Genomic DNA, 19,815 nt, shown 5'->3' with positions numbered 1-19,815 from the left:
TTGTCTTTGTTTGCAATAACAAGCTGTCTCTGTTTAGATTCAGCTCATCAAATTCCTTTTCTTCTTTCTGTGACTCTGCAGTGTTGTGCACTTTAAGAAGTCGGTATATTCCAAACACAATTGCTGGTAGCTCTCATAGGTAGCAATTAATTGTTTAAGAGTGCCCTCAAGTTGAATAGGATTGAAGGCAGGTTGAGAAATGGCAGACATACAGTTAACAGTCTTAGATCACAAATGGTTAATACCAAAAAGCAATTCCTCTTTATCAGTCTCAACCTTTGCTGAGCCTTCCAAGTCAATTTGGTTGTGTGCTTTGATTTTGCACTAGGTTCAAGGTTTACTCCCTGATCTGGAAGGAATTGTAATTCTTGCTGTGGATCAGCTTCCCCAGAATGTGTAGCACTGTGCTGAGACATTGCGCTGGCAGGAAAGGAAATAGTGCTAAGTCCTTCAGCAGCAGAGAAATGAATCAATTCTGATTTAGCTGGAAGTTTGCAGAGCCTGTGTTTGCAAGGCAATTCAGACAGGTTTCTCTTTAGCTTATTTTACAGAATTGCAGGCAAGAGTCAGGATGCCAAATGCTAATGCAAACAGCTATACCATGCATGTATGATACACAAGCTGATTTGAATGATGAAGCTCCAACAGTCACAGGATTGATGGCCTGAAAGCTGCTGTTAAATTGCTTTCATATACAGACTGTTTGGCAATGACTGTGATGCTGCAATGTTTTTAAGATGCTATATTCCTAGTGTCCATGTATAAGATTTCACATTATATTCCAACGTTATCAAGCAATCTTTTGACTGTACTTCCTCCCTTTCTAAGCATTGAAAGTGTGATCTCTTTAATTTATCAAGTTGTCTTGAGATAGCAATAACTTATAACCTCAGGAATGTCAGCAGACAGTTGAACTCAATCAGAATGGCACCTAGAAGATCGTTGAGTAATTATTTGAAAACTGTGAGGATCTTGACAACAGTGAACATCCGGATAGGTCAAAAGATTATAATATGATGCACTCAAGCAATATTGATGCAGGCAGACAGAGATCAGAGGGGAGAACATGAGGGGAGGTGGAACAAAACAAGAAAAGCAACCAGGAAACACATAATGCATGTGTAACATGACCAGGGTCAGACTGGGGGGCCCGGGGCCCACCGGGACTTGCTGTCCAGGGCCCCCCTCCGAATCTTCCTGGCCCCCCTATCACAATGCCGCGCAAAGCTACACATGCGCACAAGAAGCGCATGGTGCGCATGCGCACACGGAGCTGCACGGAGTGCATATGCGCACAGAGCTGTGCGGCGCCCCAGATTCGTTTTTATTTTAGGACCAGGAGATCAGTAGAGGGGTCTGGCCTGGCGGGGGCCCATGAGGGCAGGGGCTCACCGGGTTTTTTCCGGTATCCCATTGGGCCAGTCCGACCCTGAGCATGACAGGGGGTGCCTAACAATTGGCACCCCCAAGTGTAGGATGACTTTCCTTCTCCTTTAATGACATTAGACTGAGAAGCTGAAATACATAAGGGCTAATCTACAAATGCAAGCACAATCACACTCATGGTCTTGGGGTTTCCTCTGCCATTTATGCCAATGAACACAAACGGTTTATGGACCGTTTTATGTGTCCCCTATTCTAGTATCATGTGCAAGTTGCAGAAGATGTTACTGTTCAGGTATGTACTACAATATTACACCAAAAATATGGGTAAACATTTGTTATGCTCTGGTTTCTTAGGAGACTTTTCCCATGGCACTGTCACACTATATACTGTATGTTTGGAGAAGAACTAATGTGGTTACTAGTTTAACTACTCAGAGAATTTCTGTATACATTACTGATAAATAATATTAATCAGATTAATTGTCTGCTTATAGGAAATGTCTTATTTTTTGCCCAACAAAAACAGATAGCCTTATGTTACTTGATACACAAATAACTGTAAATTTGTGTTTATTATACCTGAGTGTATTCTTACTAACCTAAACCTGGTCCTAATCCCCACTTTATTATTTCTGCTAATGGCACGCTCAATTAACCTGTCAACTCAGCACAGTGTCTGGGCATAGTCCTCTTTCCTCTCTCTCCTTCTCTGACCATATTAATACCACTGTCAAAACCTGTCACTTCTTTTTACAAAATATTGCCAAAGTCCTTCCCTTTCTTTAACAAACAACAGCTAAGACACTCAAGCATACTTTCATCCAATTCCTTCTAGACTACTGCAACTTGCTATTAACTGGCTTCCAAAACTACATTCCGTATTACATAATGCTAATCAAAGCCCTTCATTCCTCTGTACCTTATATCTCTTATCATCTTTTTGGACATTCCTGGACGACTTTTTCTGGTCCTCAGTTCAGCTGCTTCGTTGCACCACCCACTACCGCTGCTGCTTCTGGCTTTAAATCTTTCTACCTTGATGCTCCATAGATTTGGATTGCCATCCCAGAATTCCTCTGTCTCTCCAGAGCAACTTAAGTGATTGCAGATGATGAACTTTGTACAAGTTTGATGGTACAGCTTTCAGACTGTACAACCTACTTAGTTAATTAGTCAACTAAGTTAAGTAGCACAGAGGCGTAACAAGCAGTTGCCGTCCCCCCACCAAAAATCTTTGAAGGGGCCTGGTGCGCATAGAACCAGCCCCCCACTCCTCCCCCTGCCGACGTTTGAGCAAAATTTTCTTTAAGACCACGTCAGAGGGAGGTTTTTGGTGCTGCTTCCTCTATAGTTATAGTAAGTAGCAGTCTGCAGTGCCTTTTTCCAAAGTTTCCTAAATGAAAGAAAAAATTTAAATAATAGAGAATTGTTATATTCTATGTATTCAGTTTCCCTGTACTCAATGTCCCAACTGCATGGGTCATCATATTTTTCTTGTAATAATAAGCAGTATCCCTTTAATGTTTCAGTGGAAGAAAATGAGGAATGGCAATTATGTATACACACACTATAAAGGTATGGCAGCATTATTGTCAAGGTTCTGTTATACATTGGGACTAGGGACTATTTTGTTTGTTATTACATTAGAATATAAGTGCTTCTGAATGTCCTTCTTACAATGATCTTGCCTGCTTTAAATCCCTGCTGAATTGTTAAAAGGTCACATAAAAGAATTTAAAGTATTACTGTGCACAAAAGATCTGTTCAAGGTAGAACAGTCATTGATGGAGAAGGTATGGTAGACCCTGATCTCTTCTCTCTTTGTTCCTGTATTTTTGTTTTGTATTACGAACATGCCCTGTTAGAGAAATACCACACCCCTTGTAAATAACAAGCTGTCATAAAGGAATTTATTTTGATTAGTATAGTACTTTCCCACCTACATATCTGCAAAAATGATCTATGTGAAGAGAAGCATTACACTGAAAAATAAAACATATATATATCTGCATGTGTAGTGAGATAGATTATGAAAAGATCACTTTGTACCCTGTACTGTTTAGCTTGCTATTGCTCCTGTAGTATATTCCAAAATGTGAGTGTATGAAGTTACAAGAAGACCCGGAGAAAAATCTGTTTCCCAAATAAGTGTTTTTGCTACTGCTGTATGCAAAGTGCAATTTCAAGTGCAAAACACCATATTTCCCCCACAATGCAGTGTGAATGCAGTTATAAAGTTGTATAAATGCAGTTGCATGCATATGATGCAAGCTGAAAAATCCAGATGATGGAGTTTGAGACTGATGATGACTATGGTGTTTGATGCAGGCCAGTGGGGGAGCCCTGGTATTTGCACTATGTACAACTATTTCTGATTACAAACAATATAATCATGCTGTGAGTCTCTGACAGATTGTATTTGGTCTAATAGACTTACCCCAGTATGAGTCATCAGTTTGCAATAGCGGGGGAAACACTATTTGTGAAAAATAATTATTAAGCTTCCACCACACTTTGAGTTCATGTCTATATCAATAACAGTTTCACTTTACATAATACAGGTATGGGATCCATTATCCGGAAACCTGTTATCTAGAAAGATCTGAATTATGGAAAGGCCAGCTACCATAGACTGCAGGGAAGAAAACAATCCAGCCCATTTTCTGAATAGCCCAATTAAAGACTCAGAGGCTAAGGTCGGTCACAGCTTTATTAATCATTCTTTATTTAAATGATCCTTGCACATTTCTAAACACATATCGACTTATATAATCATTTTCAGTTCAAAACAAAGAACACCAATGCCAGCCATTGCAAGCGCAATGGGCATGTGAGAACAATTCTTTTTTCCATAGTGCTAAGGCAAGGATCAAAACTTTCCGCTGTGACAATCTCTGTGCTGAACAGTAAACATAATAATACATTAACAGAGTAACATAAAGAAAAAGCTTTTTAGCATAATTAAAAGAAAAAAGGGGATGGGCAGGCGTTATGCTGCTGTCCCCATGCTTCCATTTCTGGCGCTCTTTGCATAGAGGAGGGGGGCAGGAAGTGACGCTGTGCTCCCCTTTGTCCTGCTCTCAATTAGTAATAAGCGGTGCCTGTGATGACGTCACAACCCGGTGACGCAAGGGGGGAAGCAGGTAAGGCTGCTGATTCTCTCTCGCTGCAGTCACAGAGCACCTCGCTAGGTGCTGCACCACTGCAGAGACTGCAGGGAAGAAAACAATCCCCCCCCATTTTCTGAATAGCCCAATTAAAGACTCAGAGGCTAACTTGTGGATGAAGGTTGGTCACAGCTTTAATAATCATTCTTTATTCAAATGATCCTTGCACATTCATAAACACATATTTCTATAACTGACTTAACCCTTTATTATATAATAATTTTCAGCTCAAAATAAAGAACTTCAATGCCAGCCATTGCAAGAGCATTGGGCATGTGAGAACAATTCTTTTTTCCATAAAGTGCTAAGGCACATTCCGCCACTACGAGTTCGTGTACACCTACACCGAACTCCGACCTCCACCCAACAAGAACAGCACTCTTTCCACCCCGTCTTGTACAGTATACCTGAGAGGAAAATGTCCAGGCCAATATCGGTCAGATGAACACCGTCCGGTCTCATCAAGTCCGAATTATTGTTGTTGTTGTCAGATGGCCACCCAGCCCCTTGCGTGGGCAAATTGCGAAACTCTCAGATTTATCAATCTCATGGCACGTTCAATTGCAGAAACATCTCTTGCGCTGTGCCACACTACCCTGGGGAGAATCTCAGACCAAACTATGATTATTTCTGGGAAAAAGGATAGTAAACGGTCAAAAATGACTTAGTAATAGATATTAACTCAGCTATCCTGAGGTAACATAAGTCATTTCCGCCTGTGTGTACTACTAGCACCATTGGGCCATTGCGGTTCTTGCTGAAGTTAACAACCTCAGGGAGGACATGGAGCCATCACAATCCAGGTATACCATTCCAATGAACCTGCACCCCTTTGAGGCCGAGACTAAGACCTCCAGGGCGGGTCTCCGCACGCTGCCTGGCCTGATGTATATATGAATGACCCACCAATAGGACAACAGGCGTAAAGCCACTATGCCCTCTCCAAGTGGCAGTAACTGATGTCCTGACCATGTTCATTAACTGTATTCCACCAGGTAGAATAAGAAAGCTGGGCAAGTTGAGCCCTCCTTGTCCACTCCAGGAACTAGCTGCCAGAACGTTTGCCACGAGACCTTGAGGTGTGGCCGGAGAGGAACCTGGCAATGATGCACAGCGACAGCTGAAGAGGCCCCTTGTTGCTGTGCCATGATTTCTCTTTCTAGAACGACTGGAATGATGGTGGTAATTTGTAGAGCTGCCCAGAGAGGAAGCAGTCTGTGACGAGTTTGAGCCTGTAACTTCAGACTCTGCCATTGACGACTCAGAACTGCTATGTCTGCGCCGACCAGCGCTCCATGTATCAGAATCTCTTTGAAAATAGTGGGCTCTCCGCCTGTGTAACCTGCTAGACAGAGAAGGTGGAGCAGTAACTGAAGGGGAAGGACAAACTTGCCCTTGTAAAATGGGAAAAGCTGCCCTCGCACTCTCTGTAGGCACAGCAATAGAGGTCTGAACAGTACCGTGCACCCTGGCAGTGGCTTCAGACACATCGAAAAGGGGAAGTCCACCCTCTTCTGAGCTGGATGAAAAAACTCCAATATCCAATTCAGATTCCCTATAAACAGGACCAGAGGAGTGCCCCTTTGTTGGCACAGGTCTAGCAGAGGACCTATTTTGAGTGGGTGGAATGACATTATGTGAGTACCTCTTTTCCGGTGTGACTAGTGGAAGCAGCCGTACCACTAACCTGATGCATGATAGCGGTTACTGTGTGGCTCCCAGCTGATGCCGCTGTATCGGCTTGTGCTGCGGCATCCCCAATAACTGTGGGAAAGGGGGAGGAGCAGCCTTGGGGGCAGAAGTAGAAAGGGCCCCACGCCTAGCCCTGGGTGGACTAGGACTTAATCTAGATGGTGGGCGGGATCGACGGGCTGGTTGGGTTGTGACCACTTTAATCCCCCTTCTACCTGATCTTGCAGATAGCTGCTGTCTAGGGTTACATAGTTACATAGTTACATCGGGTTGAAATCGGGTTGAAAAAAGACAAAGTCCATCAAGTCCAACCCCTCCAAATGAAAACCCAGCATCCATACACACACCCCTCCCTACTTTCACACAAATTATATATACCCATACCTATACTAACTATAGAGTATAGGGTTAATAATTTCTTGTAGCCAGTCGACCCCCTCAGCTGCCAACTTTGGCCCTTAGTTGCTCTAATAGTGTGTCAGCCATGATAATGGTTATTGGCACTAAGTAAGGGTGGGTGGCTGTTCAGAGGAGTAAGGTGAGATTGAGGAGAGGGGACAGGATTGGATTGGCGACTGATGGCTGATGAGAAGGTACAGGAGAACAGGGGAACAGCTTGATGATGCTGTCCCCAAGCTTCCCTACCTGGCACTCACTGCATAGGGGAGGGGGGCAGGAAGTGACACTGCTCTCCCCTTGTCCCGCACTCAATTAGCACGGGGGGAAGCAGGTAAGGCTGCTGCTGCTCTCTCCCTGCAGTCACGGCGTGTGCTAGGCACTGCACTGATGCAGAGACTCCATTTTATCCAAATAATCAAAATCTTTACAAATAATTTCCTTTTTCTCAGTAATAATAAAACAGTACCTTGTACTTCATCCCAACTAAAATATAATTAATCCTTACTGGAAGCAAAACCAGCCTATCAGGTTTATTTAATTTTACATGATTTTCTAGTAGACTTATGGTCGAATGTAATATGTTTCACTAGTTCAAAAACCAATCGTAAAGACACTTGCGAACGTTAGCGACCATGTCTGTGCCATTTTTTCACGGATTAAAGACCTTCCACTCAAAGTTTGCGAACAAATGGGTTTTTCTAACCAAATCTTTAACAATTTGTTAAAGGTTTGCAATGCGCAATTAGGATTCGCAATGCAATAAAAGTCTAACAAAGAATATTACATTACGACAGGTTTTTTGCAAAGTTCACATTTCCCCCTTAAAAGGATTCTGTCATGATTTTTATGATGTATTTTTTATTTCTAAATTACACTGCAAATAATTCACTCTACAATATAAAATTTCATTCCTGAACCAGCAAGTGTAATTTTTTTTTTAGTTGTAATATTGATGTGTAGGCAGCCATCTCAGGTCATTTTGCCTGTTCATGTGCTTTCAGAAAGAGCCATCACTTCTGGATAGAACTGCTTTCTGGCAGGCTGTTGTTTCCCCTACTCAATGTAACTGAATGTAATGCAGTGGGACCTGGATTTTACTATTGAGTGCTGTTCTTATATTTACCAGGCAGCTGTTATCATGTGCTGCTTTCTGGTTACCTTCTCATTGTTCTGATGTTAAGCTGCTGGGGGGGGGAGGGGGTGATATCACTCCAACTTGCAGTACAGCAGTTAAGTGAGTGACTGACGTGTAGCAGAGCACAAGTCACATGACTTGGGGCAGCTGGGAAATTGACAATATGTCTAGCACCATGTCAGATTTCAAAATTAAATATAAAAAAAATCTGTTTGCTCTTTTGAGAAACGGATTTCAGTGCTGGAGCAGCAATATTAACTGATGCATTTTATAAATGTTTTTATTCCTATGGCAGTATCCCTTTAAGGTATAAAGATCCAAATTACAGAAAGACCCATTATCCAGAAAATCCCAGGTCCTGAGCATTCTTGATAACAGGTCCCATACCTAATTCCAGCACTTTTTTTAGGCTTGTAATTGAACCTAATTCTAAGTGCTTGGCCAGAACAAATCTTATTACAACTTAATACCAGTTGCAGGAGCAGTGGCCAGCTCCATGTTGTAGCTCCCACCCTTTCCAGCATTTTTTCAGTAGCAGTATGCACAAAATGTCTCAATGTCTTTAATATATTGATAATGGGTTGAGTGCAGAATACCTCCTGTATTTGTCTGTATTAATACCAGTGGCACTGGACAATTGAAGATGCCACTTTTTCCAGGTAATGCAAGGTTTTGTTGGATTTTTGTTGGATTGTGAACCATTCAGTATTCTAATATTAGTTACACAAGCCCAATCATTTTAAATATCTCTTTGCTTAAGGAAACACTATTCTTTCCAATGAAATATTTACTGCTGGTAGCAAATAGCATTTTTTTTTTTCTCCTTTCCCTCTTTCTTCTAATTAAGGGGGAGGGGTTAATCAGGTAAATTCTGAACAGGCATTGAGTGCTCTGGTTGAAACCTTACACTTGTGAAGGCAAAGCGAGTGTGGGAGCTGCTTAGCGAATGTTGCATGTGAATTAAGTGTTAAGCAGCGTTAAAAACCTTAAGGCGTTTAAAACTGAAAAGGTGTTGGTGAGGAATTACATTTGGGAGACTGTAAGTACCCAGTGTAAATATGAGTGGGTTTGCTGGTATTACTCAGTGTGTGTCTTGTCACATGTATGTGGTGTTGGAGCAGCAGTTCCATGCAGTATTTACATGTGAGAGATGTCGGTGGGTTTTCATCTTGGAATCTGAGCTGCAGACTCTAAGGGGTGAACTTGCAGCACTGAGAGCATCGGCAAACGAGGGGGAGGAAAGGAGGCTCGCAGAGCAACCACTGGCAGGGGCTAGTGGAGTGGGGGGAGGAGAAGGGGCAGTGGAGGCTAATGAGGGAGGAAGGTTTGTGACAGTCAAGAGGGGAAGTAGGGGACAGAAGAGTAGGGGGGCTGGTCCACAGTTTGTCCAAAACAGCAAATTCGCCGTTTTGCTGGGGAGGAAAACTCCGAACTGGCGTGTATGGAGCAGGCTGACTCTCGGAGCACCCCGGGAGGCAGTGGCTCTAATACGGGTGGTGGGGGGAGTGCAAGGAAGGAAAGGCAGGTTCTAGTTATAGGGGATTCAATTATTAGAAAGGTGGATAGGGTAATCTGTCGCAAGGCCCCTACATGCCGAACAGTCTGCTGCTTGCCTGGTGCTAGGGTTCGGCATGTGGTGGAACGAGTTGACAGATTATTGGGAGGGGCTGGGGAAGACCCAGCGGTCTTGGTACACATAGGTACCAATGACAAAGTTAGAGGAGGTGGTGAAGTCCTCAAAAATGATTTTAAAAAACTAGGTTCAAAGCTGAGGGCGAGGACTTCCAAGGTAATTTTCTCAGAGATATTACCTGAGCCACGAGCAACGCTAAGGAGACAGCGGGAGCGTAGGGAGATTAATGCGTAGCTAAAAGATTGGTGTAGGGAGGAGGGTTTTGGGTTTTTGGAGAACTGGGCTGATTTTTCAGTCGGCTACAGGCTCTTTGCTAGGGATGGGCTGCACCTCAATGATGATGGGGCAGCTGTTTTGGGAGAGAAGATGGCTAGAGGGTTGGAGGAGATTTTAAACTAGGTGTGGGGGGGGAGGGTTCAGTAAAAGATTCAGTGGTAGACAGGTTAGATGAGATAGTGGGCAAAGAAAGGGAAAATGGGGGAGGAGATTTGGCTAGGGATACTGTTAAGGATAGGGAGGACCACATGTCATATGTTCAATATGGTGCCAGTATTAAATGTATGTTTACAAATGCAAGAAGTCTGACTGGTAAAATGGGAGAGCTGGAGCTGCTGGTGATGGAAGGAAAATATGATGTGATTGGTGTGGCCGAAACATGGCTGAATGAGTCGCATGACTGGGCAGTAAATATCAGTGGCTATACTTTGTTTCGGAGGGACAGAGGCAATAGAAAAGGAGGAGGGGTATGTCTGTATGTTAGGCAGGATTTAAAAGCTCATATAAAGGAGGAGGTTATGTTAGAAAATGAGGGGCCAGAAGTCGTATGGGTGGAGTTCTTCACCAATTGTAAAGAATCCAGCAAATTAATTGTAGGAGTATGCTATAGACCCCCTAATGTAAGTGAGGAGGAAGAGACAAAGCTCCTAATGCAAATAGAAAAGGCTGCTAGTTTAGGTAAAGTAATGATAATGGGGGATTTTAATTACCCAGATATTGACTGGAGCAACGGTACTGCTAGATCAGTTAATGGGAACAAGTTTATAAACTTATTGCACGACAATTTTTTAGCACAGGTTGTTGAGGAGCCTACCAGAAAAAATGCTATTCTTGATTTAGTGATCTCAAATGACCCAGAACTTATAGCAAATGTGCAAGTCATTGAACCCCTGGGTAATAGTGACCATAATGTTATATATTTTAATGTCTGGTGCAAAAAACAAAAATATACTGGAGCAACAAAAACCATGAATTTTGCCAAAGCTAATTTTAGTGCCTTGAGGGCTGCCCTACAGAGCATTGATTGGGGCATTAGGTTTTCAGCTAAAAACACAGAACAGAAATGGTTGTCCTTTAAAATGATATTAAATCATTACTGTTCTCAATTTATTCCCTTAAGGACTAAACGTAGAAGCTCTAAGAATCATCCTGTGTGGCTTAATACAGAGGTAAAGATGTTAATGGGAAAGAAGAGAAAGGCATTTAAAAACTACAAATCTGTAGGGACAGAAGCTGCATTTAATGAATATAAACACTGTAATAAATGTTGTAAATCAGCAATCCGGAAGGCTAAGAAAAGAAATGAAGAGTTAATTGCGGTGGAGGTGAAAATTAACCCTAAAAAGTTTTTTAAATATATTAATAGTAAAAAGATGCAGGTTGAGAGTGTTGCTCCATTAAATAATGGTACCAGTAGGGTTGTAACAGATACAGATAAGGCAAATGTGTTAAATCAGATCTTTTCTTCAGTGTATACAATAGAGGAGTCTGGGTTCACAGGCTCACTTAATAACTGCACGAATGGTTCAGCTCAATCTAGTCAGTGGCTGACTCAGGATATGATTCAAAAAGCTTTAATACAAATTAATGTAAACAAGGCTCCAGGGCCTGATGGCATACACCCCCGGGTTCTAAGAGAGCTTAGTTCAGTTTTAGACCAGCCCTTATTTCTGATTTTCTCAGATTCACTGTCATCTGGTATGGTGCCTATGGATTGGAGAAAAGCTGATGTTATTCCAATATTTAAAAAGGGATTACGATCTCAGCCTGGCAATTATAGGCCAGTAAGCTTGACATCTGTGGTGGGCAAATTATTTGAAGGCTTGTTAAGGGATCACATACAAAATTTTGTCCTAATGAATGGCATTATGAGCAACAATCAGCATGGCTTTATGAAGGATAGGTCATGTCAGACGAATTTGATTGCATTTTATGATGTGGTAAGTAAGATTCTGGATAGTGGGGGGGCAGTAGATGTGATCTATTTGGATTTTGCCAAAGCGTTTGATACTGTGCCCCACAAACGACTGCTTTCTAAACTAAGGTCTGTTGGGCTTAATGAAGTCGTTTGCACATGGATAGGAAACTGGCTACAGGATCGGGTACAGAGGGTGGTTGTTAATGGGACATTCTCTACTTGGAGTAAGGTTCTTAGTGGGGTCCCCCAGGGCTCAGTATTGGGTCCACTTTTATTTAACTTGTTCATTAATGACTTAGGGGAGGGTGTTGTAAGTAATGTATCAGTGTTTGCAGATGACACAAAATTATCCAGCCCAATTAATTCCATCCAGGATGTGGCATCCTTGCAACAGGATCTTGACAAACTGGCAATCTGGGCAGCTAAGTGGCAAATGAGATTCAATGTTGATAAATGTAAAGTCATGCACCTGGGATGTAAAAATATCCAAGCCACTTATACCCTTAATGGGACTGCACTAGGCAAATCCATTATGGAAAAGGACCTTGGAGTCCTTGTAGATGATAAACTTGGCTGTAGCAAGCAATGCCAGTCAGCAGCATCAAGGGCAAATAAGGTCTTGAGCTGTATTAAAAGGGGCATAGAGTCACGGGAGGAGGGGGTCATTCTTCCACTGTATAGAGCACTTGTAAGGCCCCATCTAGAATATGCCGTACAGTTTTGGTCTCCATCACTCAAACAGGACATTATTGTATTAGAGAGGGTACAGAGAAGGGCAACTAAGCTGGTAAAAGGTATTGAAAATCTTAGCTATGAGGAAAGACTGGCCAAATTGGGGATGTTCACGCTGGAGAAGAGGCGCTTAAGGGGTGATATGATGACTATGTATAAATATATAAGGGGATCATACAACAATCTCTCTAATGCTTTATTTACCAGTAGGTCTTTCCAGCTGACACGAGGTCACCCATTCCGATTAGAAGAAAAGAGGTTCCGGCTAAATATTCGGAAGGGGTTTTTTACAGTGAGAGCTGTGAAGATGTGGAATTCTCTCCCTGAATCAGTTGTACAGGCTGATACATTAGATAGCTTTAAGAAGGGGTTGGATGGCTTTTTAGCAAGTAAGGGAATACAGGGTTATGGGAAATAGCTCATAGTCCAAGTTGATCCAGGGACTAGTCCGATTGCCATTTTGGAGTCAGGAAGGAATTTTTCCCCCTCTAAGGCTAATTGGAGAGGCTTCAGATGGGTTTTTTGCCTTCCTCTGGATCAACTGGCAGATAGGTAGTTAATAAACAAAAAAAAAAAAAAAAAGGTTGAACTCGATGGACATGTGTCTTTTTTCAACCTTACTTACTATGTTACTATGTAACCTCCCCTCATGTGAGACATTTCCTTCCCACAGTAGTAATATCATATTTTTTTAAAATAACATTTGAAAGGGATCTCTGTTTAGGAGGGGTGAACAGAAGTGTGAAGAGCAATTATAAATATTTCTGTATTATTTGTACATAGAATATAAATGAATACTCTAGCTGAAAGTACAGATAATGTAGCAGTGTATTATAATGTAAATGGATTCTGGGTTCTGTTTGATTTATAAGGTATCATTCTCATAAGTTTATCAAAGATATACAGTATATAATGAAAAACTGTATTGTACTCTATTGCTTTTCTTTTCTGCTTCCCTTGAATACAAATTAAACTTTATTTGCCATGATTTGAGGATCTAATAAAAAAATAGAGTTATAAACTGTCACAAGCAAGCTGTTCCAGGTAACATTACTTCCAGCAGTAATATTGTAATTGCCCAACATTCCTTTCAGTGAGATTTTCATACAGACCTCAGGAAGACTTACACATGGTACATTCTGAGTTACTGGAATAGATATGGCAGTAAAGGCAAGATGCACATCTAATTCTGGAATGCAATGATGACCTTACAGTATAGAATGGGAATTGTTTGAAGGCCTTTAGAAAGTTGTCATCATTTGCTACGTTTAAATCCTATGTTCAGTGCATATTGTGAATAATTGAATTAATAATAGAATTACATTTATAGCATTAACAATGAAGTGCTAGGAAACTGGCTTAGTAAAGGTATAAATTAGAGGTATATCTTTTTTTTCTGTACAGAGAATATTTTCATGGCATCAGATTTAAAGCAAGTTCACAGTCAATTTGATACTTTGAGAAAGGTCTTAGGGTAAGCTGAAACATTAGTCCTTACCTTTTATGAAATAAATTGTTTTTGAATCCTGAACTAAAGGTAGGTCACACTCACAGGTCTTAGGTGAATTAAGGTGAGATTTATTTGTGTTGGATGACGGTTCGGCAAACACAATAGAGACTTAGATAAAGGCTATTGTGTTAGCCGAAAGATCAGCCTCCATGAATATATTCTCCCCTTAATTCACCTAAGACCTGTGAGTGTGACCTACCTTTTTATATATATATTACCTTAATCAACAATTAATATTTACTCACTTATAAATAAAACACGGAACAAATATCAAAACAATGCTTTTATCATTATTTAAATAAAACAAAAAAGATTTACACTGAAATCATACCAAATGGCTGAACTTAACACTGATCAGTAGACAAGATGTCTGGTCATCTTCATGATAATAAAAATAGTTGTACCCCTAGTTAAAATGTAAGAATTAACCTGTCCAAAAGATTTGTCATACCATTCACTTCAATGTTACAGAAAATGCAGTCATATTTTGGCATGTGTTACTTGCACATATCGGTGTCCTATGGTTTCACTTATTTCAAGTCCTTGTCCATTTTGCACGTCTTTCTGGCCTTGTTTACAGTGAAACTTTTGACAGCATGATTGCAATCTTTAAAAGAATTCCAATACAGACGTCTGTTTTTCAATCTCAGTGATGGACTGAACATATGCAATGTCAACCTATTTTGTAATTCACACAATTTTTGCACTGGACAGTTGATATCATCTTTACACACACATTAAAAACAAAATTATACTTAAACATTTGTATAAATGACCTCCTGGGCAGTCCTTTCATTATATCCAACCCATCACCTTCAACAATTAATATACCAAAATGACGTTTTGAGAATAGATGGAGTCTCATTATAGTTTCAGGCACTGAATATCTTCTTCACCTTTTCTATGTTACTTTTTTTGTCTTTTTTTTACAGCAAATTCAAATACAAGATTACCAAAAACTGAAGTATACAGATTTAAACTGAAAGCATTGTCCCTTCAAGTGATTTAATGGCATTCAATGTAAACCATGAGTTTCAGATTTTAACATTTCCTCACCATAATCATAGTAATACTTATATTAAGAGTACATTTAGCAGGTAAGAGCATCATTTGGGCACAAAGGAAATAAAACAAATGGAATATTTCATGAGAGTAGACTGTGTACAAATATTGCTCCCATTTGGATCCCCTTTCCCTACAGCGTCTATAAGACTGATTAGATAAAAAGGGTAGGTTAAAATGTGGTAATATAAAAAAGCAAAGCAACAACAGAAAAAAATTCCTCTTGGAAGCTCATAAATTGACTATAAAAAGTATCTGACATGAAATCTGCACTTTTTTTTCAAATTTTAAACAAATGGTAGCGCAGATGGCCCAGTTCAAGAGCCATAGGTATAGATACTCCTCATTTTTAAATGCTGTTTTGTTCCTCCGATTTTGAAAAATCAAAAAAGCAATATATTATGAGTCTTTGTCACTGTCTGCACCACCATACATATCTGCAAGTTTTTTAAACCGAGGTCCCCAGTCACTGAGGTAATCATAGTCTTGATCTCCATCAGTTGTGACTGATTCCAATGAGCTTAAAGACTCTGCAACAGAACCATTTCCTTCATAGGCATACGTTGCTAACGAGTCATAGGGGGGTGCAGTTGGATCCATATCATTATCGTTTAACCTTTGATTAATGAAATCTCTGACATCTGTGTTGTCTCTCGCTGCTTGATTTCGACGTGGAAAAAAGAGTGTTTCTGGCACAATATCTCTGCGCAATTTGCTGTCCTCTATGACTTCTGGATTCCTTAGTGTACCGATATCAAAGGCCTGAGTATCCTCCTCTCCACCACCTTCATCATTGTAGCTCACAATATTGTCTCTGATGTCCTCTTTGGAAACAATAAGTGGCTCTTTCTTTCTTTGCCGTCTTAAGGCTGCAAATAGTACCACTGTCACTGAGGGGGAAAACAATAATCATTGTTACACATCATTACTATACAACAATAAAGATCACAGTGCCATGGTAGGTTGCAAATTTGTTATCAAGGATAAAAACTGTATTAAAAAATCAATAATCTCTAGTACAGTATACCTATTATGATCTCCTGGGGTAATTGAATGCACGGCACACTAATCTATATTCTAAAAGTGTTCATAATGGGAGGATCCATAAACTATACATTGCCCAAAAATTGGTTACTGGATATTTAAGATTATTTTGTAATAATGATAAGTTCATATAGATTCTTAAATCAAAGTTAAGTAATAAAATTGTATTACTCAAATTACAGAGAAAAGCAAATAGACATACACTAGGGGGCTGATTTAATAACATTTGAATTTCTATTTTTCACGAATCTAATCCTATTGGAACTTTTTTTTAGCCATTCAGACTTTTGGATTGTTTTTCGCTCATAATTGTCCAAAAAACTCCAAAGAAAAGTTTTAGAGTTTTTTCGATTTCTTTCCTTCTATTCGATTCATTAGCACAGCATTCATGGTTTGAGAGAAAGTATGTTTATTCAAGGTTTCAAAACCCTCTAAAATCACTTAAATTAGACTGTTGATGAATGGTCATCTAACAGTTGTTCATATTGTAGCTTGGAAAAACACTGATTATTCATATAAGTTTTACAAATAAATCCCTTATTTGTTCCCTGTGCTTTTACACAGATACAGTCATATGAAAAAGTTTGGGAACCCCTCTCAGCCTGCATAATAATTCAATCAACTTTCAACAAAAAAAATTACAGTGGTATGTCTTTCATTTCCCAGGAGTACTGGGGTGTTTTCTGAACAAAGATCTTTAGTGAAGCAGTATTCAGTTGAGTATGAAATCAAATCAAATGTGAAAATCTGGCTGTGCAAAAATGTTGCTAATTTGAATGCATGTAAATGCTCAATACTGATTACTGGCAACACCAAATTGGTTGGATTAGCTTGTTAAGCCTTGAACTTCATAGGCAGTTGTCTCTAGAAAAGGTATTTAAGGTGGCCAGTTAGTCTGACGTCAGTCAGGAAAGCTGTTCGAAGGGTTAATAAAGAATAAGATACTTGGACTTCATAGCAAATAATAATACTATGAGTTTGTGCCAGCATGGTTTTATGCGTAATAGATCTTGCCAGACTAACTTATTTCTTTTTATGAGAAGGTAAGTAGGGACCTCGATTCTGGGATGGCAGTGGATGTGATTTACTTAGACTTTGCTTAAGCATTTGATACAGTGCCACACAGAAGGTTACTGGTTAAATTAAGGAATGTTGGCCTGGAAGATATTATTTGTACCTGGATAGAGAACTGGCTAAAATATAGATTACAAAGAGTGGTTGTAAATGGAACATTTTTGGACCAGGTCCCCTCTGTACTAGGTCCCTTGTTTTTGAACTTGTTTATTAATGACCTGGAAGTGAGCATTGAAAGTACACACTATTGGATTTTTTGAGTGTCACATGTCTCATGAGGCATGGACTGATGTGAATAATATATAACTTCTGTAAACTGCTGCAAAATATATGTACACTATTTGAATAAAGGCTGGTAATAAATGAAATAGTAGTAGCAATATAGCTAAGACTTTACTATACTATCTTTTACTAAACTGTGTACATTATACAATGGGCATTTTGCTTTGATATGTGACCAATTAGATAAATATTCATAAACATCAATATTTAGAATTGTTAAAAAAAAATATAAGATTTGTTATTGTAAGTCAGTCAATTAAGTAACTGGATCTGGATATCCCATCGAAGGCTATAGGCAAGACTGAAAATCGGACACGTTTTTTCAAGTGGATTTAATCAATATCAATATTCATTTAATTCCCTTTCCTGGAAGGCTATTGGTAAAATTAAATCAATTCATAACAGATCAGTTCATTAGGAATTGTCTTTTGCATTAATACATTATTATGATCATTATTGATTGATTTGAAACAATTTTTCTATACAGATCACTGGTACATCAGCCCCAATGTGTTTTATGTGGTTCTAGGTACTTTCAAAGAGATATAATGAAGTCTTAAGTTTGACCACCCACATCTTTTAACCAATCGAAAAGGTTTGTTCAAACAGCTTAACAATAAATTCTCCCATCTATGGGTTATAAATAAGTAGTAAATTTAAGGTCATTTACTATGTTACCCTGCATCGGGTCAGGTAGCCATGGGTATTTGCAGAATGCCCACAAATTGGTTGGGTTTGGGCAGAAAGTCACCAGAAAGTCTGCAGATGCCCTGCATGGGTAAAAACTCAATTGCAGGCTCTATCCCCACCTGCCTATCTCCAGTTAAAAGACATTTTCTTGATTGACGTGGTGATCGGTCAATCAATGATCCCCATGTCACATGCACCTCCCCATGACGTCATGCTCCCCTCCCCATGTCATGCACCTGCCCCATAATGTCATGAACACGCCCCCTGTCCAGACGGGTTATATGAAAAAATGTGTTCTGCATTGAATGCTCTGGCTTGCTGCAAAACTACTTTAATAAAAAAAAACAAAAAAAAAAACAAGTGTTATTTTTTATTTCAGGAGTAATTTAGAACTTTAGAACCTTAAAAACCTGCTTGTAAAAAAAAACATTTCAAATATCAATTTGCAGCAAGCCAGAGCAATCAAAAATGGAATGAGATCAGGAACTTACACTTTTTTTCATCAATCAGTTGCCTAACAATAGGTAAGTAGAAGGTAAGTAAATCTGCCCTTGTTCTGGCATTATCACCAGAGAACTAAAATACCATGACTGAATGGAAATAGATATGACAATGAATATGCAAGCAATTATTTATATTATATTAGCTTTGACTATTCTATTGCAAGTAAAATAAATGCACAATATATTATACTGAATGCTATTTGTTACTCAATTTTAGTGATGGGCGAATCAGGCCTGTTTCACGAACCAGCGAAAAATTCGCGAAATACATTGGTCAATAGACGTCAAAATAATTTTGATGCGCGACAATTTTTATGCCCGCAATAATTTTGGCAAGCGACAATTTTTTTGTCATGGAGAATTTTTCGTTGGTGAATTTTTGCCGTAGTACGCAAATTTTTTCACAGGCTGCAAAATGCAGAAATTCACCATGAATTCATGCCTGGTGAATTTATTCACCCATCCCTACTCAATTCATGTTAATGTGACTACTATTTTTGACACAGATGTGTTTTTTACACCAAAGGACCCATACAGTTTTACTAGGAAATCTTATCTTAAACTAGGTGTTTTCTTTTTAAGGTTACCAATGAATTATTCATAAACTTTTTCAAAGTAGGCATTCATTTTCCCTATTGTGGAAGCAGGAAGTACTGTAGTGTTCTGGCTATTATGTTACATATCCACTCCAGCCTTTATACATTAAATTCTTGGCTAATTAACTATATTAGAAACATTTTTTATTTTGCACAGCCTATCTATTTACACAGTTTTTATTTTCACACTGAACTGTTCCTTTAATACAACACATTAAGCCTAGGATATATTCATACACTTCATTATACATCATGACTTTGTGGTTCTCTAAATTAAGTTTACATTCCATCTGCTTAATGTGAACATTGTTCTGCCTCCCTTCAACATGGATTTTAGAAAAGAGTGGCCAAGCTCTAATTCTAAGGCCTTTAGCTCTCCTAATTGTTATGTGACCCATTACTCAATACGTTCTTCTGGCTTTTCAGCCTTTTTCTAGGCCATTAAATTTCCATAGGCATAATGCAGATTGTATTTTAAAGCTTTTCCCTTTTGTCAAAGATAGTGGAAGTACATTTTCAAGCAGCTTATTTTGTCATGAGCTTTCTATTCTTCTTTAATGGTGTTTTACAGATCTGCTTTAGCAAGATTGACTTCCATTTATAACTAATCAATGTTGTCAATCTGAGTTGAACAATAATTAATAATTGCAGTCAGAAGATCAATAAATTCCATAATATATTCTGTTTAATTTATGGCATAGCTTGTCCAGAAGAGC

At 39.4% G+C, this 19,815-nt stretch overlaps 1 protein-coding gene across 4 annotated transcripts in view; it reads right to left on the bottom strand.

The window, feature by feature from the left end:
- Positions 1-14,114: 14,114 nt before the first annotated feature.
- cdh6.L (cadherin 6 L homeolog) overlaps positions 14,115-19,815 on the bottom strand; it is a 139,822-nt gene continuing 134,121 nt past the window's right edge. For 3 of the 4 annotated variants that reach the window (XM_041565228.1, XM_041565227.1, XM_018266183.2), the window contains one exon: positions 14,115-15,800. In XM_041565228.1, the coding sequence (XP_041421162.1) occupies positions 15,310-15,800 (491 nt within the window). In that variant the 3' untranslated portion in view covers positions 14,115-15,309. 4 annotated transcript variants of the gene reach the window in all.

This window comes from Xenopus laevis, chromosome 6L (assembly GCF_017654675.1).
Source record: "Xenopus laevis strain J_2021 chromosome 6L, Xenopus_laevis_v10.1, whole genome shotgun sequence".
NCBI classification, from domain to species: domain Eukaryota; kingdom Metazoa; phylum Chordata; class Amphibia; order Anura; family Pipidae; genus Xenopus; species Xenopus laevis.
Note: the sequence above shows the minus strand (reverse complement) of the source record. Positions and strands in the feature narration are given on the sequence as shown.